At 47.9% G+C, this 22069-nt stretch overlaps 1 protein-coding gene and 1 long non-coding RNA gene across 5 annotated transcripts in view; both read left to right on the plus strand.

The window, feature by feature from the left end:
* LOC110261526 (uncharacterized) overlaps window positions 1–9673 on the plus strand; it is a 61405-nt gene extending 51732 nt beyond the window's left edge. For 2 of the 4 annotated variants that reach the window (XR_014810117.1, XR_014810119.1), the window contains one exon: window positions 8375–9673. This is a non-coding gene — a long non-coding RNA (uncharacterized LOC110261526). The remainder of the gene's footprint in view (window positions 1–8374) is intronic. The other 2 variants (XR_014810121.1, XR_014810118.1) reach the window with 1 other exon arrangement.
* Window positions 9674–10537: 864 nt separating this feature from the next.
* NCR2 (natural cytotoxicity triggering receptor 2) lies at window positions 10538–20904 on the plus strand. Its single transcript, XM_084970548.1, has 6 exons — window positions 10538–10607; window positions 13272–13419; window positions 13551–13875; window positions 19339–19447; window positions 19518–19665; window positions 20374–20904. The coding sequence occupies exons 1-6, from the start codon at window positions 10538–10540 to the stop codon at window positions 20780–20782; spliced, it is 1209 nt and encodes a 402-aa protein (XP_084826674.1). The 3' UTR covers window positions 20783–20904.
* The last annotated feature ends 1165 nt before the right edge of the window (window positions 20905–22069 follow it).

A 22069-nucleotide genomic window follows, 5' to 3' on the forward strand; every position in this document is an offset into this window, starting at 1 on the left:
TTTAGGGGTTTTGTGAGAACTAGGTGAGGGCCCCATGGAAAGCGCTCAGCACTGTACCTAACATGGGTGTTGTTTCTGCATTCTGTCCTCAGCTGCACCCTGCTCCCCTTGGCTTTTTCTTTTGCTTTCCAGGGCCACACCCTGGCATATGGAGGTCCACAGGCTAGGGGTTGAATCAGAGCTACAGCTGCTGGCCTGTGCACGGCTCAGATCTGGTTGCTGTGGTGTTGCTGTAGCTGTGGCATAGGGAATAAAAAAAAAAATCCAGCAGCTTCCATACTAGAAGCAATCAAAGGCAGATTCGACAGGGTAAAAAATCAGTCACGGAGAAGATTCACTTCAGAAATACTTCCAAATGTAAAATCTATAAGGACATTTCAAAGAGCTCAAAAATGGTGAAGGACAAATCATGGATATCCAACCTACAAATAATGTACTAATAAGGGATATTTTTGAAATTTAACATGGGACAGTGGATCATAAATGAAGTTAAAATATATATTAAAAAATTTTTTTTCCAATATCCATGCATCCCAGTGTTGACTGCGGCACTGTTTACAATCACCAAGACCTGGAAACTACCTATGTCCATTGAAAGATGAATGGATAAAAAAGATATGGTGTACATATAAAATGGAATATTACTTAGCCATAAAAAAGGATAAAATGATGTCATTTGCAGCAACATGGATGGACCTAGAGATTATTACACTAAGTGAAGCCAGCCAGACAGAGGAAGACAAATACCCTATGATATCACTTATACCTGAAATCTAAAAAGTGATGCAAATGGACATATTTACAAAACAGAAACAGACTCACAGATGTAGAAAACAAACTTACCAAAGAGGAAAGGAGGAGGAAGGGATAAATTAGGAGTTTGGGATTAGCAGATACAAACTACTACACATAAAATAAATCAATGACAAGGTCCTACTACATAGCACAGGTAACTATAGTCAATATTCTGTTATAAACTATAATGGAAAAGAATACAAAAAAGACTATGCATATATTCTGAATCACTTTGCTGTCCACCAGAAACTAACACAACATTGTAAATCAACTATATTTTAATAAAAACTTTAGGAGTTCCTGCTCTGGTGCAACAGGATGGGACAGCATCTTGGGAGCCCTGGGAAGCAGGTTTGATCCCGGGCCTGGCACAGGGGGTTAGGGATCCACTTAGGTTGCAGCTGTAGCTCAGATCTGATCCCTGGCCTGGGAAGTCCATATGCCAGGGGTGGCAAAAAGAGAGAGAGAGAGAGAAACTTAAAAAAAACAAACAAAAAAAAACATTCTCTAGATCTGAAAAGCAATCTGAAATTGGAGGTTGAGAGAATTCAACCTGGGCAAGGAAAAATTCATGAAGTGAAACCAAGACTATAAAGTTCCCGTGTTGAAAAAGTTTTCGTTAACACTCTTGCTGCTAAACAAACAGGAAAAAAAGAAAAAAAAAAAACTTGATTCCTTCAAAAAGGTTGAAATGAGCAGGAGTCAAATTTCTTTTCTGAGTAGCAAATACAGTGGGAGAATGTATAAAGAAAACCTTGCCTCTAGAATTTTATACTCAAGCCGAATGCTCTTCAAGTATGAAAACAGCAAAAAGGTGCTATCGTGTCTGCAAACTGAAAAAGCAAAAGATAAAAACAAGGGAGTTCCTGTTGTGGCTCAGCAGAAACCAATCTGACTAATATCTGTGAGGACACAAGTTCGATCCCTGGCCTCCCTCAGTGGGTTAAGGATCCCTCATTGCCCTGAGCTGGTGGTGTAGGTCGTAGACACGGCTCAGATCTGGTTGCTGTGGTGTTTCTGTTGCTGTGGCGTAGGACAGCGACTATAGCTCCAATTTGATCCCTAGCCTGGGAACTTTCATATGCCGCCGGTGCGGCCCTAAAAAAAGACAGACAAACAAACAAAAAAACTTCCAAGGTTAACGTTCATGTTCTACCTTAAAACTGTTGAATGCAGCAATTTATAAAATAGAGATGATAATAAAGAAATGTAAATCCTACCATTATACCTGCAGAGGTCGTTGTAGTTAAGATTTTCTAAAGTTTCTTCTATTCTTTGTTCTATAAATAATAACAGAAACTGTGCTTGGATTGAAACCTGCCAGACTTACAGTTTGTTTTATTTCTCTGGCCCACAGGGAGGAGAAAGTAGCCAGAGAGCTTTTGAAATTTTCTGATTCAGGCGATTTTGACAGGGTGAGTCAAATTAGCACAGTTCCCTTAGCAAATCCCTCTTCTTACATGTGTCTCTCACACTTAAATAAGTAAGACAATGCTAATTTGTCTTTGACTCCTGTGTGTTAAGGGTCAAATTCCTGGAAGATTAAGAAGAACTTTATACACACACACACACACACACACACACACACACACACACATTTTAGGGCCACACTTGTGGCATACGGACGTTCCCGGGCTAGCGGTTGAGTTGGAGCTGCAGCTGCTGGCCTACACCACTGCCATGGCAACATCCCATCCAAGCCACAACTGTGACTCATGCTTGTGGCGATGTGGGATCCTTAACCCACTGAGCGAGGCCAGGGATCCAACCTGTATCCTCATGGACACTACATGATGTGCTTAACCAGCTGAGCCACAACAGGAACTCCAGAATTTTTTTTATTTTTAATTTTTTTATTTTATGGCCACATAACATTTGGCTTTGGACGTTCCTGGGCCAAGGACTGAATTCTGATCCTTGCTCTGAAGTCTACTTTAACCATATGTGAATAAAACCACACTGGCTTTTGAAAAAGTTCATGCTTCCATGTGTATATTTTTCCATCCTTTTTCTTTCAGTTTACCTAATCATTGGCTTTGAAGTGAATTTCTCATAAGCAGCATCTACTAGGATTTTGGTCTTTCATTCCTGTTACTCTCTGTCTTTTGTAAAAGGGTTCAGATAATTTACCTCTAAGGTAATTATTCATAGTTTGGCACTTTAGTCTACCATCTCATAACTAGTTTTCTATTTCTTTCCTCTGGTTCTCATTTCTGTTTCTCTTTGGGGAGCTCTTAATTAAATAGCCTGAGAAGGATTTCTAACTAAACTTAACTAAGCAGGTGGCCGCTTCACGCCATCCTAACTAGAAGTGACACCTGAGAGACTTTAAATGAAAATAGTCTCTCTCTACCTGTCTGATGCTTTGCAAACTTGAGGTAAAGAGAATGTAAAATATTCTCTCATCTTTTTTTTTTTTTTTTTTTTTTTTTTAGGGCTTTGCCAGTAGCATATGGAAGTTCCCATGCTAGGGGTCGCGTTGGAGCTGTAGCTGCAACCTACAGCACAGCCCACGGCAATGCCAGATCCTTACTTAACCCACCGAGCAAAGCCAAGGATTGAATCCTCGTCTTCTTCGTAGACACTAGTTGGGTTTGTAACCCCCTGAGTCACGACTGGAACTCCTCCATCCTCTTTTATCCATCATTTTCCTGAGGAATTCGATGGCCCCTCCGATACTTCAAATGCTCAAAACGACTTCTCTTCAAAAGCTATCATCTCTTCAGGCTTCTCATTCAATAACCTTGAGATTTATGATCTAGGATTTCTTTTCATTTTATTAAGGCCCAGTTCAAAGTTCCATTCTCAATACTTCCTCTTTCGGTGGCCTCAGCACCAGGAAGTTTTTATGTGTAAGGTACCATGAATCCTTTTGGCTTTATTTTTCAAGTGTTATTTTCAGCACACTTATGAAAACCTGTGTAAATACTATTCTCATTGCTGTTTTCTTCTTCTTCTTTAGTAAGTCATTGGTCAAAGGCAGTGGATCCCAGTCTTCATAATGGGATAAGGGAGCAGTTTCTTTCTTAACACACATTGGTTAATCACATATCTGTTCTAACCTACCTAGAATATACATGTTAGCTTAGGGAGAGTAGCTAACAACTTTAGGGAGACTTTCATATGATAAATAAAAGGGATAATACAGACAAGAACAAGTTTTTGAAGCTTTGTCTAAAATCCTCTTAGTTCCAGGACTTCCCATCGTGGCTCAGTGGTTAACAAACTCGACTAGTATCCATGAGGATAAGGGTTCAATCCCTGGCCTCGATCAGTGGGTTAAGGATCCGGCATTGCTGTGAGCTGTGGAGTAGATCAAAGACGCAGCTCGTATCCCGCATTGCTGTGGCCGTGGTGTAGCCAGTGGCTACAGCTCCAATTCAATCCCTAGCCTGGGACCCTCCATATGCCCTTGGTGTGGCCCTAAAAAGAAAAAAGGCCAAAAAAAAATCCTCTTAGTTCTTTATCACATATGTGTGTGCATATGTTCAAAATTACATATATGTGTGTCTGTGTATATACGCATCATATATATGCATGTACGAATGATATATATTAGATCTTGAATTTAGATTCAGTCCATGGTATATGCTAGTATTATTTTCTTGGACCACAATTTGTTCAAATTCTGAACTCCAGGAGTTCCCGTCGTGGCACAGTGGTTAACGAATCCGACTAGGAACCATGAGGTTGTGGGTTCGATCCCTGGCCTCACTCAGTGGGTTAAGGATCCGGCGTTTCCGTGAGCTGTGGTGTAGGTTGCAGACGCGGCTTGGATCCCGCGTTGTTGTGGCTCTGGCACAGGCTGGTGGCTACAGCTCCAATTCAACCCCTGGCCTGGGAACCTCCATATGCCGCGAGAGCGGCCCTAGAAAACGCAAAAAGACAAAAAAAAAAAAAAAAAAATTTTGAACTCCAGTTTTTCAAAAATATTTAGATAGAAATATTCATTGTCCCAGTGTTGTATTAGTCCAAAATTTATTAATAAGCTCATAAAATGTGATTAGATTATAACAATTCAATTATGTGAAGAAGTTTAGAAATATAATATGGTTTTAAACTTTGTCAAAATGTCCTAGTGGAAGGATAGCACTGGTTCACACAATTTCCCACTTTCTATAGATTACAAGAACCAGTTTAGGAGTTATCGAGTGGCCTAGTGGCTAAAGATCCTTCTTTGTCACTGTTGTGGCAAGAATTTGATCCCTGGACCAGGAACTTCTGCATGCCACAGGCGTGGCAAAAAAAAAAATTATATGGACACTAGATATTTATACACTAACCAATATGATAATGGCAACTTTGAAATCTTTCATAAAATAATTATATCAGAAACTCTTAGCCATGTAATTTTTAGTAGGGAAAAAAAGCCATTCATTCCACACTACTGCACTATTATCAAAAAGAAGGAATACAAACTCACTTTGTAGAGAAAGAAGTTTTTTTAAAAATCAGTTAAAAATGTCCAAACTCAGACTTTTTTTTTGTCACAAAACAAAACAAAATAAACTCTTCAGGTCTCAACCTTATGTAAATCTAAAGTCACCACTAGAGGGAGCAATTTACCTGGTTTATCTTGGGATATGCTTCTATAACTTCCTTTGGCCTTTTAAATTCAGATGGCATTCTAAGAGGGTAGTAGTTTTTAGACTTTGTAACCTCAGCCCTCAATACTCAAAAAGTTTTATCCAGGAGTTCCTGTCGTGGCTCAGTGGTTAACGGACCTGACTAGTATCCATGAGGACATGGGTTCGATCCCTGGCCTCCCTCAGTGGGTTAAAGATCTGGCATTGCTGTGAGCTGTGGTGTAGGTCGCAGACGCAGCTCAGTTCCGGTGTTGCTGTGGCTGCGGTGCAGGCCAGCAGCTACAGCTCTGATTGGATCCCTAGCCTGGGAACCTCCATATGCTGCAGGTGTGGCCCTGAAAAGACCCCCCCCCAAAAAAAAAATTTATCCTAGTAATATTTTTTCACACTAAATTTTTTTAACGTAGGATGTTTTTTTCTTAATAGCAGCAAGGAGGTTTACCCATGGACGCACAAAGCTGTCTTGTGGCCTGGCTAAATCTTGGTTTACTTGTAGGGTTTATGACCTGGGTGGTCCCAGGAACATGTGGTTCCTCTATAAATGAGGTCTGGTTCTGATTCATTTAGAATTAGCATGCTCAATACAATAGAAATCTCCAATAAGAGCAGCTTAAATAAAATCATAGTTTATTATCTCTTACTAGAAAGTTTGGAGGTAGGCACCCCAGGGCTGATATGGTAGTTTTACATCATCAAGAACTTCAGTTCCTTTTCTCCGCCCCAGCAACCTAGTTCATAGCCTCCAAAGTTTGTCATCTTGTGGCCAAAGTGACTGCCAGAGCTCCAGCCATCACAGTTGTTCTTGGCAGCCAGAAAGTTTTTTCTATACACTTTCTTAGCTTCAGTGGGTCTTTGTCTCTCTTTCCTGGGGATGACAGGGCTTAGTTCTCCTAACTCGATGGCTTGATACTTTTATTCCAGAAAGGGTAAGGCTCTATTTTCCCACTCCCTTGCTCCAGGTCCTCCCCTTGAAGGGAGATTTTCTGCTTCCATCTTTCTCATAAGCACCTGGAATAGAGATGCAAATGGATGTGAACACTTCTCTTGTGTCCTGGGATCCCGGGAGTTCTTTACTGTTATGCTAGCCTGCACTTGACCTTTGATAATTTGTTAAAATCTCAGCTGAATCGTTCTGATCCACTTGTTCGGTGTTCAGCATCTCTTCCTCCATTTTTGTGGGCAGGTGAGCCCATGCTCACGTCTCAAGTCCACGTGCAGTGGCCTGTCTTCCACTGGCTTTTAGGATATTTTGGTTCCCTCGCACTTTCAGCTCTCTTGTGGGTTCAGGAAAAATTATGACTCTGTTGTTTGCCTGGATTTTTCTTCTTGTTCAGAGGGGGCCAGGTCTCATTTGAGCTCTCTACATCCTGGACATAACTGAACTTGAGAGGCCATATGTGAAAATGGAATGGCTGAGCATTTTCCGTAGCTATGAAAAATCATTAAGCCACAGACATAAGCTATCATAAACCAATAACATAAGGAAAAAGACATCCTCATCTTGGCATATCGTCGAGAATTGTCGAACACAAAACAGAGGAAGCCGTCATCACTAAGGAAACAGCAGGCTGCTCACCTGCAACACGGCAGCTGGGAGGCGGTGGCATGATACCATCGAGATGCTTAGGAAGAATAATTGTGAAACTGAAACTGTATACCTCACAAAACTCTCCATAGTGACAGCTGTTATTTGTTGATCTCAAAAGAATAGAAAAACTCCACCTGAAGGTGTTTAACACAGCTTGGAGGTTTATTTCCATCTCGTGCCAAACTCTCTGCTGACTAAGGGGTGGAAGGGGCTGTGCTGTGGAATGTTCTCAGGCCTCTGGTTTCCTCCCTCATGATACGTTGTCATCCCAGATGTGCTTCTGATCCAAGGCACCTTTCGCAATTTCAAAGTACCTTTTCTTTAAAGAAAATGATGGTCAGGAGTTCCCATCGTGCAGCGGAAATGAATCCAACTAGAGACAATGAGGTTGGGGGTTCGATCCATGGCCTCCTTCAGTGGGTTAAGGATCCAGCGTTGCCATGAGCTGAGGGGTAGGTTGCAGATGTGCCTCGGATCTGGTGTTGCTGTGGCTGTGGTGTAGGCCGGCGGCTGTAGCTCTGATTCGACCCCTAGCCTGGGAACCTCCATATGCCGTGGATGTGGCCTTGAAAAGCAAAAATAAATAAATAAATAAAATTGTCCTTTAAAAAAAATGATGGTCATGGAAGATGGAAGTAATTTTTTTGTAAAAGAAAAATTCAGCTTTAAGGCCGCATGTAACCTATTTTATGAAATGCTGTTGGTCTGAGGCATCCACGCTCTTGGGAGCTGGGACTCAGTGTCTAGAGGAAGGATCTAGCCTTGATCAAGCCCTGCTGGCAGTGTGAGTAGGGTCAGGACCCCTTGCTCTCCTTCCCTTTAGCCCGTAAAGCCCCTGAAAGGCAATCAGAGCCATTGTTGCCTGCTGGTCTTCCCAGGCTCAGACACGGCTTCAGCCATCATCCCGCAAAGCCTCCCGCCCTACACGCGCCTGGGCGGGCTGCTTCGTAGTTCACTGTTGTCTGAGAAAGTCCTCGTCACAGACCAAAGGCGCTCCCACCGCTCCCAGCTCAGATGGCTGACTGCTCAAGACCCCCCAGCTTCCCACCCGCAGACCCACTCCAAGACAAGGGTCAGGAATGCTCTTAGACATTGTCAGACTGGCATTCTCAGGGGCATCTCTGAACTGTGGGCAGGGCCCGTGGGAACATGGGAGAGGGTGACTGGAGCGTGGGGAGGGTGGCGCAGAGGCTGGTCACAGGAAGAGAGATTCCTCTTGCTGTCTCCCCTCCTGGACCCCATAGGGACAGCAGCAGAAGAAGAGGGAGAAATACCAGGTAATAGAGGCAGTGGACAGGTGCAGTCTTGGTGGGGCGGGGTGGGGCGGGCCAGAGGGGCTCAGGGGGCAGAGTTTGCAAGGGATTCTCTCCAGTTCTGAACTTTCTCCTCCTCCTTTCCTTTGCAGAAAGGCAAGGGAGCATCCATCATGAAACCTCCAGTTTGGTCTGGACCACAGTGTCCACGAGCATCTCCAGCCACACCTGGACTCCCAGGAGGCACTCTCGCTCCCTTCCCATGCAGGTCTCCCGGGAAGCCCCTGACCAATGAGCCACACAGCTCCCATGAAGGAGACCTTGAACTTGTGTGCTTGCAGAACACCGCCTGGCACCTGTGGTGCATTCCTCACCCAGCCTGAGGATTCTCAGACCTTCTCCTCAGCCAGGACCTCCCCTTCTTCGGCGTCTCCCTCTCCTGTTCCTGGTCCCATCACTCTGCCAGCCACCCCAGCTGCTCTTCCTGCTTCTCTCCTTTACCTCCCACCTCCTGTTTCTGTCAAGACCGATCAAATCCATCTCAACTTAATTCTCCAGCATCTCCTGCCCCCTCCCCAGTCCCATCCCCCGTTCCTCCCTGGTCAACTCTCATCACATCGCCGTTGGAGCCAATCTTGCTTCACGCTCTCTCTGCTCTCTGTTCTCAGACCGTTCTTCCTGCAGCCCGTCTTTCTGCATCACTGAGCTTTTGGAAACCATCCGTGGTGGTGCTAAGAGATCAATAAGACAACGGCCAGGAACCTAATGAGAAATGCACAAAGGACATGAACCAGCAGGTCACAGCAAAAAAACAATGCCAACGGGGCATCGACATACAAAAAGACAATCCCTTCCTTACAACTGAAAAGGCGCAAAACAAAACAGCAAAATATCTGGAGCCATCAGATTGACAGAAACGGAAAAGATCACTAACATCAGTCGATCCAGCATTAGCAGGGCTGTGGGCACCTTCACGCCCAGTTGAGAAGAGTCCAGGTTTAACTTCAGAGCTTCACATGTAACCTCTGAAAAGGACAAGCTTGCCAAAAGTGGTAGAAAGGGGTGTCCCCATCAACCCAGCAATTCCACTGCTAGAAATATACCTACAGATATTCCTGTGGTGGCGCAGCGGAGACAAATCTGACTAGGAACCATGAGGTTGCGGGTTCGGTCCCTGCCCTTGCTCAGTGGTTAAGGATCTGGTGTTGCCATGAGCTGTGGTTAGGTCACAGATGAGGCTCGGATCCTGCGTTGCTGTGGCTGTGGTGTAGCCTGGGAACATCCATATGCCTCGGGTGCAGCCCTAAAAAAAAACAAAACAAAAACCCAAACAAACCCCAAAATATAAAGCGCCTATGCACTAGCAACCATTACAAACGGAAGTAATTTGTAATTACAAACAGAAGCTTTGTTTATCTTTAAAACAAAATTACAGCTGTTATCTCAGCATATCTTTAGGCTGGTTGGTCTCTGATTAACTCCGTATTTGTAAACCACAGCTTCCTCATTCATTTTGTTTTTCACTTTTTACCCCGGTGAACTGAAGTAAGTTTTCAGGCTCTATTTGTAAAGAGAGATACCTAGGCTCTTGCATATGAAAGCTGTTTGGGGTTGTCTTTATAAATGAGGACAATTTAATGAGGCATAAGTTACTGGATCATAATATTTCCCCCTCTTCTCAAGGAAGAATAATTTGTTATCTTCTGACATTTAGTGCGGCAGCAGAAACTTGGAAACCAAAATTTTTTAGTAAGTCCTTTAGAAGTAACCCTTTCTTTTCCCCAACGTTGATGCTTGTAGAGGATTTTTTGGTTTTGTTTTTTAGTTACCATAGAAAAGATGTGTTTTCCTTTGGCCAATTATCTGGTTTTATTTCTCATACCTGACCAGACCCAGGGCCCTCCCCAATATGCGCAAGCATCTTGGGCATTGCCTTAGACTTCAAAAATACATAGCATTTTTGGGAGTTCCCACTGCGGCTTAGTGGAAACGAATCTGACTAGTATCCATGAGGATGCGGGTTCGATCCCTGGCCTCGCTCAATGAGTTAAGGATCTGGCATTGTCATGAGCTGAAGCGCAGGTCACAGATTTGGCTCCAATCCTATGTTGCTGTGGTTGTGATATAGGCTGGCAGCTGTAGCTCCAATTCAACCCCTAGCCTGGGAACTTCCATATGTGACCCTAAAAAAAAAAAAAAAAAAAGATAGCATTTTTGGAAATATTACATTTTATATGGTATGAACTAAAGATATTTCCTTTAATAGGAGAAAGGGGACCCAAAGCTGATTGGGAAATGGCGACCTGAGCGACCAGATGTGCCGGCTGATGGAGAAACACGAAGCCCTGGAGGGGAGGGGGGCGCGTGGGGGAGGATACCTGCCAGGTCAGTTTGATTCCACAGAGACGAGCCGGGTGGGAGGGGACAGCCTGGATGCTCTGGGAGAGTGATAGACCCATGACTTGGGAACATGGAGTTGGAGAAGGCAGTCTAGGGGAGATGCACCACCCCGGTGGTGGCTCAGGCACCTGTTCTCTGAGCTCTCGGAGCTCAGCAGTCATGGAGGAGCAGGAGGAAGTAGGGGACCCGGGCTCAGTTGGGAGTGCCTAGGGACCCCAGGGCCTTCAGGTGCTGCTCTCACAGTATTGGTCCAGGAAGAAGAAGAGGAGGAATTCAGGACATGAAGTCCGTTCACTCCCTGTTCCATGCCTTCTCCTCCATCTGACCCTCTTCCCAGCTTCCCACACCCATAGAGCTTCCTGTTTTGGGGAGGGAGTACCCACAATGACATAGCAGACAACAGCACAGGGCCGACCTCAGGCTGGAGGAGCACAGAGACAGGAGGATGTGGGCAAAGAGGGACCTAAGGGCCTGGGAAGGGCGAGTCCTGCCTGGTGGGCACGGCAGCCAGACAAGGGGGAAGTCAATGTGGGAAAGGCTTGCCACGTACCCTGACACAGTTCTGTGCCAGCCAGGGTCCCCTTCCTCCCCTCAGGAGGGTGCCCTCCCCCATGTGGTGTGTAAGTGAGTTCATACAGGAGGCTCCATGCATGTGTCACGTGATTCTGCTTCCTGTCCTATCTGCGGGCCAAACTTCAGGTGAAATTCAGGTCCGGCCGGAAGTCAGGAAGCCTGATCTGGTTACATGGTCCCCTTGCTGTCCGACTTTGAGCAGGTCAGTGGCATTTCTGGGTCTTCTATATGAGAAAAAACAATACCTCCCTCACGAACCTAGTGTGGGAATTAAGAGAAGGGGCCCACGGAGTTCCCATCGTGGCACAGTGGTTAACGAATCCAACTAGGAACCATGAGGTTGTGGGTTAGATCCCTGGCCTTGCTCAGTGGGTTAAGGATCCGGCGTTGCCCTGAGCTGTGGTGTAGGTTGCAGATGCAGCTCGGATCTGATGTTGCTGTGGCTCTGGTGTGGGCCGGTGGCTACAGCTCCGATTAGACCCCTAGCCTGGGAACTCCATGTGCCACAGGAATGGCTCTAGAAAAAGGCAAAAAGACAAAATAAATAAATAAATAAGAGAAGGGGCCCAGGGACATGCTTTGTAAACTAACATTTTGCAAGAGGGTGGTTGGCGCTTTTCCCTGGGTTTCTTCGAGCTCTCAACTCATCCTGCTTTCCCAGCTGTGGACCCTCCAGCACTCATAGGATGGCCCTGCTGAGTCCATCCTCCCTTTGCCTTATCCTCAATCTCTGCTCACTCCTACCATAAGAAGGAAGCCACTGCACCAAGGCGGAGTGGGGAGCAGGGGAACAGGAGTCGGGGGGAGGGGCGGCGGCAAAGCTGTGGACATGGAATCAAGTCCCCTTGATAGGTTCAAATTTCCAGTTATTAACATTACATTTAAATTGTAATATTAAATTTAAATTTCCAGTCATTAACTCTGCACAGAGCTCCCTGTGGCTGGTGTTAGGCTGGAGAGCCCCCCAGTGGCCATAACTGGAATTTGTACATCCCCACAGTGCGGTGATCCTAATTAATCTCTCTCTTCTCTTTCTCTTTCTTTATAAATTGCGTCTTTTTCTGGCCGTGCCTGTAGCATGCAGAAGTTCCCAGGCAAGGGATCAAACCTGCGGCACACCTGCGACCTGAAACACCACCGTAGCAACACCAGATCCTTAACCTACTGTGAAAGCTCCTAAATTGCATCTTTTAAAAATGAAATCGTAGGAGTTCCTGACATGGCTCAGAGGTAACGAACCTGACTAGTATCCCTGGGACGCAGGTTAGAGCCCTAGACCTGATTAGTGGGTTAAGGATCTGGCATTAGCGTGAGCTGTGGTGTAGGTTGCAGACGTGGCTCAGATCTGGCATGGCTGTGGCATAAGCTGGCAGCTACAGCTCTGATTCGAATTGTATTCAGCCTGGGAACTTCCATATGCTGAGGGTGTGGCTGTAAAAAGAAAAAAAAAAGATTAAAAAAATAAAGTGCTGGGGTTCCCATCATGGTGCAGAGGAAACGAATCCGACAGGAACCATGAGGTTGCAGGTTCGATCCCTGGCCTCGCTCAGCGGGTTAAAGATCCAGCATTGCCATGAGCTGTGGTGTAGGTCGCAGAGGCAGCTTGGATACGGTGTTGCTGTGGCTGTGGTGTAGGCCGGTGGCTACAGCTCCGATTGGACCCCTAGCCTGGGAACCTCCATATGCCACGGGTGCGGCCCTAAAAAAGGACAAAAAGACAAAAAATAAATAAATAAAAATGAAGTGCTATCATTGGCTAAATAGAGAAAGATATTAGGATCTTTCATCTGTTCATGTACTAGTTACACCGAAGTTTCTCTAGTATCCACAGGTGGACAGTTGAGGGTGCAGAGATGATGCCTGGTTCCTTGGCTTCTGGGTTCCCTTCTCTCCCTACACGTGACCACTGATCCATTCCTCCCACCAGCCCCTCTGAGGTCCCCGATCTTTTGGCTCCCAGGTCCCCCATCCCCCTCCCTTCCCAGGAACACTCCCTACACTTCCTTGCTGGAATTCAGTCTTCGCCTCCTCTCTCCTGTCCCCTCTAGCGCCCATAAGACCTTCCTGACCCTCCAGCCAGGCGCAGCCAGGCGCAGTCAGGCATGAAGGTTCTGACCACCCCAGGGGCCAATGGGGCTTATGGCTCGTGCTCAGACCTCAAAGTGCTCCTGAAGCTGTCACCCACCTTCAGCATGACTTTCCCTGGGGAGGAGGACAGAGCCAGGCCCTGTCAAGAAGAGGCAGCGCACAGAGAGAGGAAGAGGAGAGAGAGCTGGCAGCTCGTCACTTGACCACAGCTTCCTCCTGGCCATCTCAGCTCCTCCCCCAGGGCAGGTCACGGTGAGGAAGGGGCAGCTGGGCACAGAGGAGGGGAGCAGCCTCCACAGAGACAGGGGCTGTGTGCCAAGCAGGGCCGCGCCCTCCAGGGCTAGAGTCACAGTCTCAGCCGGAGGGCCCTGCTTCCCCCTGTCCAGGCCTCTCACCTTCCAGCCCAGACTGGGGATTTCTCATTTTATCCACCTCAGGTGCTGGAAGAATCGGGCCCAGCTGCTGGTTCCGTCTCCTGGACCCCCACCCCCCACCCCCGCCATGTCCTCTCCCACCAGCGCACTGGAAAAGGGCCTTGTGGCCTGGAAAGCCCCTCTGCCACCACTGCTGCTGCTGCTGCTGCCACTTTCAGGTGAGCAGGGGGTGGGGGGGCCAAGCCAGGACGAAGAGGAGGACAGGAGAGGCTGGGACTGCGGGGGACAGAAGGGGTGCCAAGCAAGTGGTTCTGGGCCTGGGGGCTGGCGGTGGGCCTGGCCCTGACCGGCAGCCTTTTCTCCAGGCTCCTGGGCACTCTCAAAGGCTCATCATCTTCAAAGCGTGGCAGGGCAGACCCTCTCCCTGAGATGCCAGTACCCACCCAAGAACGGGCCCTACGAGAGGAAAGGCTGGTGCAAGGAGGTGTCCGAGCTCCTGTGCACTGGGCTGGTCACCAGCTCCAGGCCCCACATGCTGGCTCAGGCCTCTCGGTTCTCAATCTGGGACAGCCCGAGCTCTGGCTTCTTCGTGGTCACCATGACGGGTCTAAGGGAGGAGGACACGGGACACTACTGGTGTTGAATCTACCCCACTTCCGGCCACTCTGTCTCCAAGTCCGTGAGGTTCCATCTGGCCGTGTCTCCAGGTGAGGCCCTTGCCTGGGGTCCCCTTGCTCCCCGTCGGTGCCTCCTGGTTGCTTGGTTGTGGAAGCCAGGCTGCCCTCCCCCAGCCCTTTCTCCTGGGAAAGGCTGTCGGGACAAGTGCCCTGGGGACTCGCACGTGCACACACACGTGCACCCACTTCACGCGCTGTCTGGATGATTTACAAACCTCTGCAAAGATGCTCAAACAGAGGAGTGTGGACCAGTCTGAGGTCATACGACCTGGTCCCGGGGGAGCCCAAACCTGCCGGCAACTCTGGAGCAGGTACCTGCACCCAACACATCGTAGGTGCTGATTGAATGTGTATCCACGGGCCACAAACCACCCCCCACCCTGCTGGTATGTTGGTCTGTCCATTCCTCCTGCCCCAGATCAGGGGTCTGTGAACTACAGTCTGAAATCGAAGGGTGGTTTTTTGTTTGTTTTTGTGTTTGGCTTTTTTTGGTTTGTTTGTTTGTTTGTTTTGCTTTTGAGGGCAAAGTGGGCATGGAACGTGATATTTAAGCTCCTTTCTTTGCCACAGATTAACCCAATATTGTGAAGCAAACATTTCTGTTGGAGTCTTTCAATCATGTTTGGCAATTGCAAGATAGATTTTTAGTCTTAGCAACACAAAGTGTTCCTTCACAAGAAGCCCACAAAACACTAGAGTTTATCTGCTTTTGAGAGCTTTTTAACTCAATAGTCTTTTTTTAACAAGGATATTTTGAACTCGTGTTTTTATATTTTGCATGTAGATGCCACTTGTTTTCATGACGTATTTGCTTCATTACATTGCAATAAATAACTCACTGAGTTTTAGTGGTTCACCATTAATTGCAATTACAAAACTCAGGCTCTATGTGAGCCAGAGTTGCCTACTGCTGCCGCAACTCCCTACCCAAACATAGTGGCTTAAAACGATACCTATGTATGATCCGACAGTTCTGTAGGTCAGGAGTACAGTAGGAGTCTCACTGGACTAAAATCAGAGTCAGCCAGCTGTGTAACCGTCTGAAGGCTCTTCCAGAAAATTCTTTCCTTGCTCATTCAGGTCTTGGGGGCAGAATTCAGTTCCTTGCAGCTATGGGACCCAGGTCCTGTTTTCCTGCTGGCTTCCAAAGTCTGCCATGTCCCTTGGCTCATGGCTCCTTTTCTCCATCTTTGAAAGGCCCAAATCCCTTCTCACATCAATCACTCTCTGACTGTATCTGGGAAACAGTGTCTGTTTTTAAATACTAATGATTAGGCTGATCCCAATCAGATAATCTCTCCATCTCAAGATCTTTAAATTTTAAAAAATTAATTTTTAATTTTGTAAATGAAAATACAGTTGATTCACAATATTTTGCCATTTTCTGCCATACAGCAATGTGACTCAGTCATACATTATATATATATAATATATTCTTTTTTTTTTTTTTTTTTTTGCTTTTTAGGGCTGCACCCATAGCATATGGAGTCCAGGCTAGGGGTCCAATTGGAGCCACAGCACAGCAACATCAGATCCCAGCTGCGTCTATGACCTACACCACAGCTCATGGCAATGCCAGATCCTTAACCTACTGATGGTTAACCCACTGCGCGAGGCCAGGGATCGAACCCACAACCTCATGGTTCCTACTCGGATTCATTTCTGCTGCAACATGACAGGAACTCCTATATATTCTTTTTTTAATGTTCTTTTCCACTGTGGTCTATCCCAGGAGATTGGATAGAGTTCCCTGTGCTGTACAGTAGGACCTCTTTGCTTATCCACTCCAAATGCAATCATTTGCATCTACTAACCCCAAACTCCCAGTCCGTCCCACTCCCTCTCTCACCCCTGTTCTCTACGTCTGCGAGTCTGTTTCTGTTCTGTAGGCAGGTTCCTGTGTGCCTCATCTTAGATTCCACGTTTAAGTGATATCATATGGTATGTGTCTTCCTCTTTCTGACTATCTTGACTTAGTATGAGAATCTCTAGTTGCATCCATGTTGCTGCAAATGGCATTATGTCATTTTTTATATGGTACAGTAACTTTCCTTTGTATACATGTACTACAGCTTCTTAATTCTACTCTTTAACCTTAATCACATCTGAGGAGTCTCTTTTGCCGTGAAGGTAACCTATTCACACGTTTCTGGGACTAGGACATGAACATTTGGGGAGCTTGGGGGGTGGCATTATTCTGCTTACCACAGTTTTCCAGGACAAAGTCTGGAATAACACTAGAAGAAAATTTTTCTTTGGAACCAATTCCACTATCAGCATTGGGTTTGTCGTTATTATTACATTCAGAAAAGAGAGACCTTGTCTTCACAAAAAGATGAGTGACTTCTGTCTTGCTATCTGTTAATTGGTACCCAAGTTAGCTCATCACAACTCTGCTGTAAATTAGTTAATTGTGTTAAATTTTTTTTTTTTGTCTTTTTGGGCCATACCCACGGCGTATGGGGGTTCCCAGGCTGGGTGTCTAATCCCACCATGACGGGAAATCCCTGCGTTAAATTTTAAACAAAGGTTTGATTAAAAATTAAAAAGGTTGTAAAAATAGCAAATTATACAAATACATTTTTCAGGTGTTTATACACTTTGGGGCTATAGTTACGACCTGTAGTAACTATAGTTAGTTATAGTTACCAGCTAACCTTAAAGTATCACAGCCCCACAGGGTTCCTAGCACACAGCCATCTCTGTATTTGGCTCTCAGGGCCCATTTTTGTTTTTTTTAAATTAAAGTATAGTTGAGTTCCTGTCATGGTGCAGTGGAAACGAATCTGACTAGGAACTATGAGGTTGTGGGTTCGACCTCTGGCCTCGCTCAGTGGGTTAAGGATCCGGCGTTGCTATGAGCTGTGGTGTAGGTCACAGACGTGGCTTGGATCCCGCGTTACTGTGGCTCTGGTGTAGGCCGGCGGCTGCAGGTGCAATTCAACCCCTAGTCTGGGAACCTCCGTATGCTGTGAGTGCAGCCCTAAAAAGCAAAAATAATAATAATAATAAAGTATAGTTGATTTACAATGTTGTGTCAATTTCTGCTGTACAGCAAAGTGACCCAGTCGTATATATATATATATATATATACATTCTTTTTCTCCTGTCATCTTCCATCATGGTCTATCCTAAGAGACTGGATACAGTTCTCTGTGCTCTACAGCAGGACCTTGTTGTTTATCCTTTCCACACGTAATAGTTTGCACCTACCAACCCCAGACTCCCCGTCCATCCCGCTCCCTCCCCCCTCCCCCTTGGCAACCACAAGTCTGTGCTCTGTGATTCTGGTTCTGTTCATAGGTAGGTTCATCTGTGCCACATTTTAGATTCCATGTGCAAGTTATATATGGTATTTGCCTTTCTCTTTCTCACTTACTTAGTATGAGAATCTCTAGTTGCGAATAGCATTATTTCATCGAGTAATATTCCATTGTGTATCTGTACTACATCTTCTTAACCCATTCATCTCTCCATGGACATTTAGGTTGTTTCCATGACTTGGCTATTGTGAATAGTACCGCAATGAACCCAGGGGTGCATGTATCTTTTTGAATTGTGCTTTTGCCCAGTTACATGCCCAGGAGTGGGATTGCTGGATCGTATGGTAGTTCTATATTGAGTTGGTTTGGTTTTTTTTTTTTTTTTTTTTTTTTTTGTCTTTTTGCATTTTCTTGGGCTGCTCCCTCGGCATATGGAGGTTCCCAGGCTAGGGGTCAAATTGGAGCTGTAGCCGCCGGCCTACACCAGAGCCACAGCAACGCAGGTTCCGAGCCACGTCTGCGACCTACACCACAGCTCACAGCAATGCCGGATCTTTAGCCCACTGAGCAAGGCCAGGGATCGAACCCGCAACCTCATGGTTCGTAGTCGGATTCGTTAACCACTGAGCCATGACGGGAACGCCTATATTGAGTTTTCTGAGGAACCTCCTCTGGGCCAGTTTGACAACCCCCAGACTGGCCTCTACCCTGTTTAGGGAGACAAGTTTACTAATCACATGCTTAGACCTTGAGGCAACGTCAAACTACTGTAAAATTTTCACATTTTTTACACCCAATTTCTATATTGCCCCTGCTGCAGGAAGTTACAATTTGAGTTGCTCCATAGCTCAGGGCTAGAATTTTCCCTGAGGCTCCTGCACCTCCTCCAGGCTGGACGCACAGGTTGCTCCAGGTCACCGGTGCCAGGCAGCCTCCAAGAGTGTGTCTGTGGGGCAGCATCATGTCCCCATATCCAGCGGCCTGGGGGGTCTCTCTGGGGAAGACCTTCCGGCCTCAGGCACCCCCTCCTCCAGGCCTCCCCTGGCCCTTGCCCCCCACTCTCCACTTGGGGGGCAACTGCTCCTCCCCTGGACCCTGGGTGGGTGTGCAGAGCTCCCTGAAGACACAGAGTGTGCCCAATTCCTGTCACAGCCTTGGGGCCCCAATCCCTTCTTTCCCTCCTGGGCCTCCCCCCAGCCCCAGAGCGCTGGTCCTTTCTCCACCACAGCCCATCCTTCTCCAGAGAGGACCTCCACCCAGTCCCCACCTTGGGCTCTGGCCACAGGCAGGTCAGGGGTCTTCCTGGGAAGCAGAGTAGTGGCGGTGGTGGGCAGTGGCCCACAAAGTCACTGGAGGGACGGGCATGTGAAACAGCCCCTAAAATTCCCCAAGAGAGGCCCCCTCCCCTGACAGCCTCAGGAGGGTTGAGAAAGGACATGGGTGGCAGAGATGAGGGAGTTAGAAGGCAGGGACCATTTCCGCCCTCGGGGAGGCCCCTCCAGAGACCCGGGGATGCTCAGCGGGATGCCAGGCCTGCTAACTCCTTGCTCCCGGGCCGCAAGTCTGTCTAGCCTCTAGCCAGGATACTTCAGGGCTGGGTCCCCACTGCCCCCCACCCCACCCCCTGCCCTCTGCCCCTGGGGGCTGATGGGCTTCTGTTCCCAGTCCAGCTTTTCTGTCAACAGACCAGGAGGGCTGCCCCCACCCCCACCAACCAATGTCCTTTCTCTTTCCCTGACAGCCCCTGCCTCCACGCAGGCCACCCAGGCTCCCCAGAACCCGGTCTCGTCTCAGACCCAGAGCTGTACCTCCTCCACGGTGGCTTCCTCTGCCATCGCTGCCCTTTCACAGTGAGTTCTGAGTGGGCCCTTCTTCCCAACGGGCCGGGCTCAGGGGCCCATCACCCAAGTACCACCTCAGGCTGGTCTTCTCCCCTTTTTATTCCTCTGGCCTCCAGGCAAGAAAACTCCACCCTCGGCTCCAGCCCTGCACCCCCCAATGCCCTGGCCCCCCTGCTCTGCGGGTTCTTCCTGACGAAGGGCCTGGTGCTGTCAGCCCTGCTTGTCCAGTGAGTGGGGTTTGGGTTGGACTTGGGGGAAAAGGGGTAGGGAACAGCTCCTGTCCCTGGATAGAAGGTCCGAGGGGGAATCACCAGAGAACACGGATGTGGGAAAAAATGATCCCTGACAGGGTTCTCGAAACGAAACCCTCACTGTTCATGTTGGGCCCACCTTTGTCCTTCAGCTTCAAACTCTCAAGCGTCTTGTCTATTTTTCTCTGTGTTTTCTCCTTTCCCTCCCCTCCCCCCCCTTCCTTTCCTCCCTCCCTCCTTCCTCCCTTCCCTTTCTTTCCTTCCTTCTTTTCCTTCCTTCCTTCCCTCTTCCCCCTCCTCCCCTCTTCCCCTTCCCCCTCTTCTCCCCCCCCACCTCTCCCCATCCCTCACCCCAGAATCCTTCCATCAGTAACACTGACCAGTAGGACCTCAAGTCCCTCCCACCACCCACCCTCCCAGGAATACCTACCACCAGCCCAGGACACAGCCTTACTATCCTCAGCCCTAAGGGGGGGAGGGCGTGCCCAGGAGGGAGTCACAAGCTCTGGGGGGAAGGGTAACCCACGCGGGACAAGGTGGGGCTGGGCGAAAGCTGCGCGGACAGCACGGGAGTGAAGAGGGGCCAGAAACAGGGTCAGCTCAGGCAGGGCGCAGGCAGGGGAACAGGGTCAAAGCATGAATTTGAGTCACTTCAGGTTTTCCTTCCCCCTCCCCACATCTCAGGGTCTTAAGGAATCGCCTCGTGCAGTGTAGACGGAGGTCTCTGAGGCGCCTGGCTGGGCCCAGTCCCCAGGCCTCTGGGCGCTTCCTGAGGAGCCTCAGGACCCAACGAGAACGGCCAGTCTCGCCCAAGGCCCCAGGAGCTCCTCCCTCATCCCTGAGCTCGGAGTTCCCAGCGGAGGCCGAAGCCTGGCTGAACTCGACCCAGCGCCCCGCCCGCCCTGCCCGCCTCGCCCTCGGTCGGGAGCCGAGGATTCCCCAGACTCCGCCTCCTCCCCAGACTCCGCCTCCTCCCCAGGTCCCCGCTCGCTCCTCACGCGCTCACTTTGCACTGGGCCAGGCGGTCCACAGCCTGGGGAGCATCTCTCCACTGAGCCCTGAGCTGGGGCCTCCAATGCTGCCGGGTCACTGATTTCCCCTCCCTTTCTCCTTCCTGGAGCCCCAGAGCTCAACCTCCCCTTGCTCACCACCTTCTACAGGCCTTCTCTGTTCTTCCCCCCGCCCCCCAAATTAAAATGTTTTTATTACATTGTCTTCATTAGTATTTTAAATATGAAAGCAACACTTTTTCATGCTAAATAGGAAAAATATGTAAAGATGAATTTTATTTTATTTTATTGTCTTTTTAGGGCCGCACGCCCGGCATATGGAGGTTCCCAGGCTAGGGGTCCAATCGGAGCTGCAGCTGCCGGCCTACGCCACAGCCACAGCAACGCCAGATCCGAGCCACATCTTCAACCTACACCACAGCTCAGGGCAACGCTGGATCCTTAATCCACTGAGTGAGGACAGGGATCGAACCTGCGTCCTCATGGATACTAGTCAGATTCGTTTCCGCTGAGCCATGTTGGGAACTCCAAGATGAATTTTAAAAGAACATATCTTCTCTTTATTTCCCCCCTTTTCCTAGCTCCTTACTAATTTTTAGCAAATATCTGATACACCATTTTCTGTACATAGTGAAACATGTACAGGCATATCTCATTTTACTGTGCTTTATTTTTTAAAAAAATTTTTTATCAAAGTGTTGTTGATTTACAATGTATCTTCAATTTCTGCTGTACAGCAAAGTGACCCAGCCACCCACACACACCCGTTTTTTTTGTTTTGTTTTATTTTCCATCAGCTTCTTTTTTCTTTGCTTTTGCTTTTTTAGGGCCACACCCACGGCACTTGGAGGTTTCCAGGCTAGGGCTCCAAACGGAGCTGCAGCCACTGGCCTACACCACAACCACAGCAACGCAGGATCTGAGCCACATCTGTGACTTACACCACAGCTTACCACAAGGCCACATCCTTAACCCACTGAGCAAGGCCAGGGATCAAACCTGCGTCCTCACAGATGCTAATCAGATTTGTTAACTGCCGAGCCCTGACGGGAACTCCTCCATCAGGTTCTTACCTGAGAGACTGGATATAGTTTCCCATGAAGCCTCTGTTCAGTATCTGTCTGTTGGTTCTGCCTCTTCCTCTCCCTTTTCAAGTTCCTGTCACCGCTCCAGTACCTGGACCCCTCTGTCAGTCACCTAGTGGATGCCCTGCTTGGGCTTCCACCTCCTGATTGCTCCCCACGTGTTCAACACCTCAGTGCATTTTCACTGGGTGGGAATTGAAGCTCAGGATCATTATCAGGGCCCCACCCTCCCTCTGCCAAGATAGCCACCCCTCGTCCCCAGGTCGCTGTGGATCCCCCACGCTG

Source organism: Sus scrofa, chromosome 7, assembly GCF_054392235.1.
Source record: "Sus scrofa isolate SSC_HxYL_T2T_F1_AM1 chromosome 7, Sscrofa_HxYL_maternal_Yorkshire_Landrace_v2.0, whole genome shotgun sequence".
Lineage (NCBI taxonomy): Eukaryota > Metazoa > Chordata > Mammalia > Artiodactyla > Suidae > Sus > Sus scrofa.

Bases quoted from the DNA above. Each gene is read 5' to 3' on its own strand.
- NCR2 (XM_084970548.1), top strand. From the start codon at position 10,538: ATGTGCCGGCTGATGGAGAAACACGAAGCCCTGGAGGGGAGGGGGGCG. The intron at 13,420-13,550 runs GCCCTGTCAAGA...AGGAAGGGGCAG, and splicing joins GGGGAGGAGGACAGAGCCAG to CTGGGCACAGAGGAGGGGAG. The intron at 13,876-19,338 runs GTGAGCAGGGGG...TTTCCCTGACAG, and splicing joins GCTGCTGCTGCCACTTTCAG to CCCCTGCCTCCACGCAGGCC.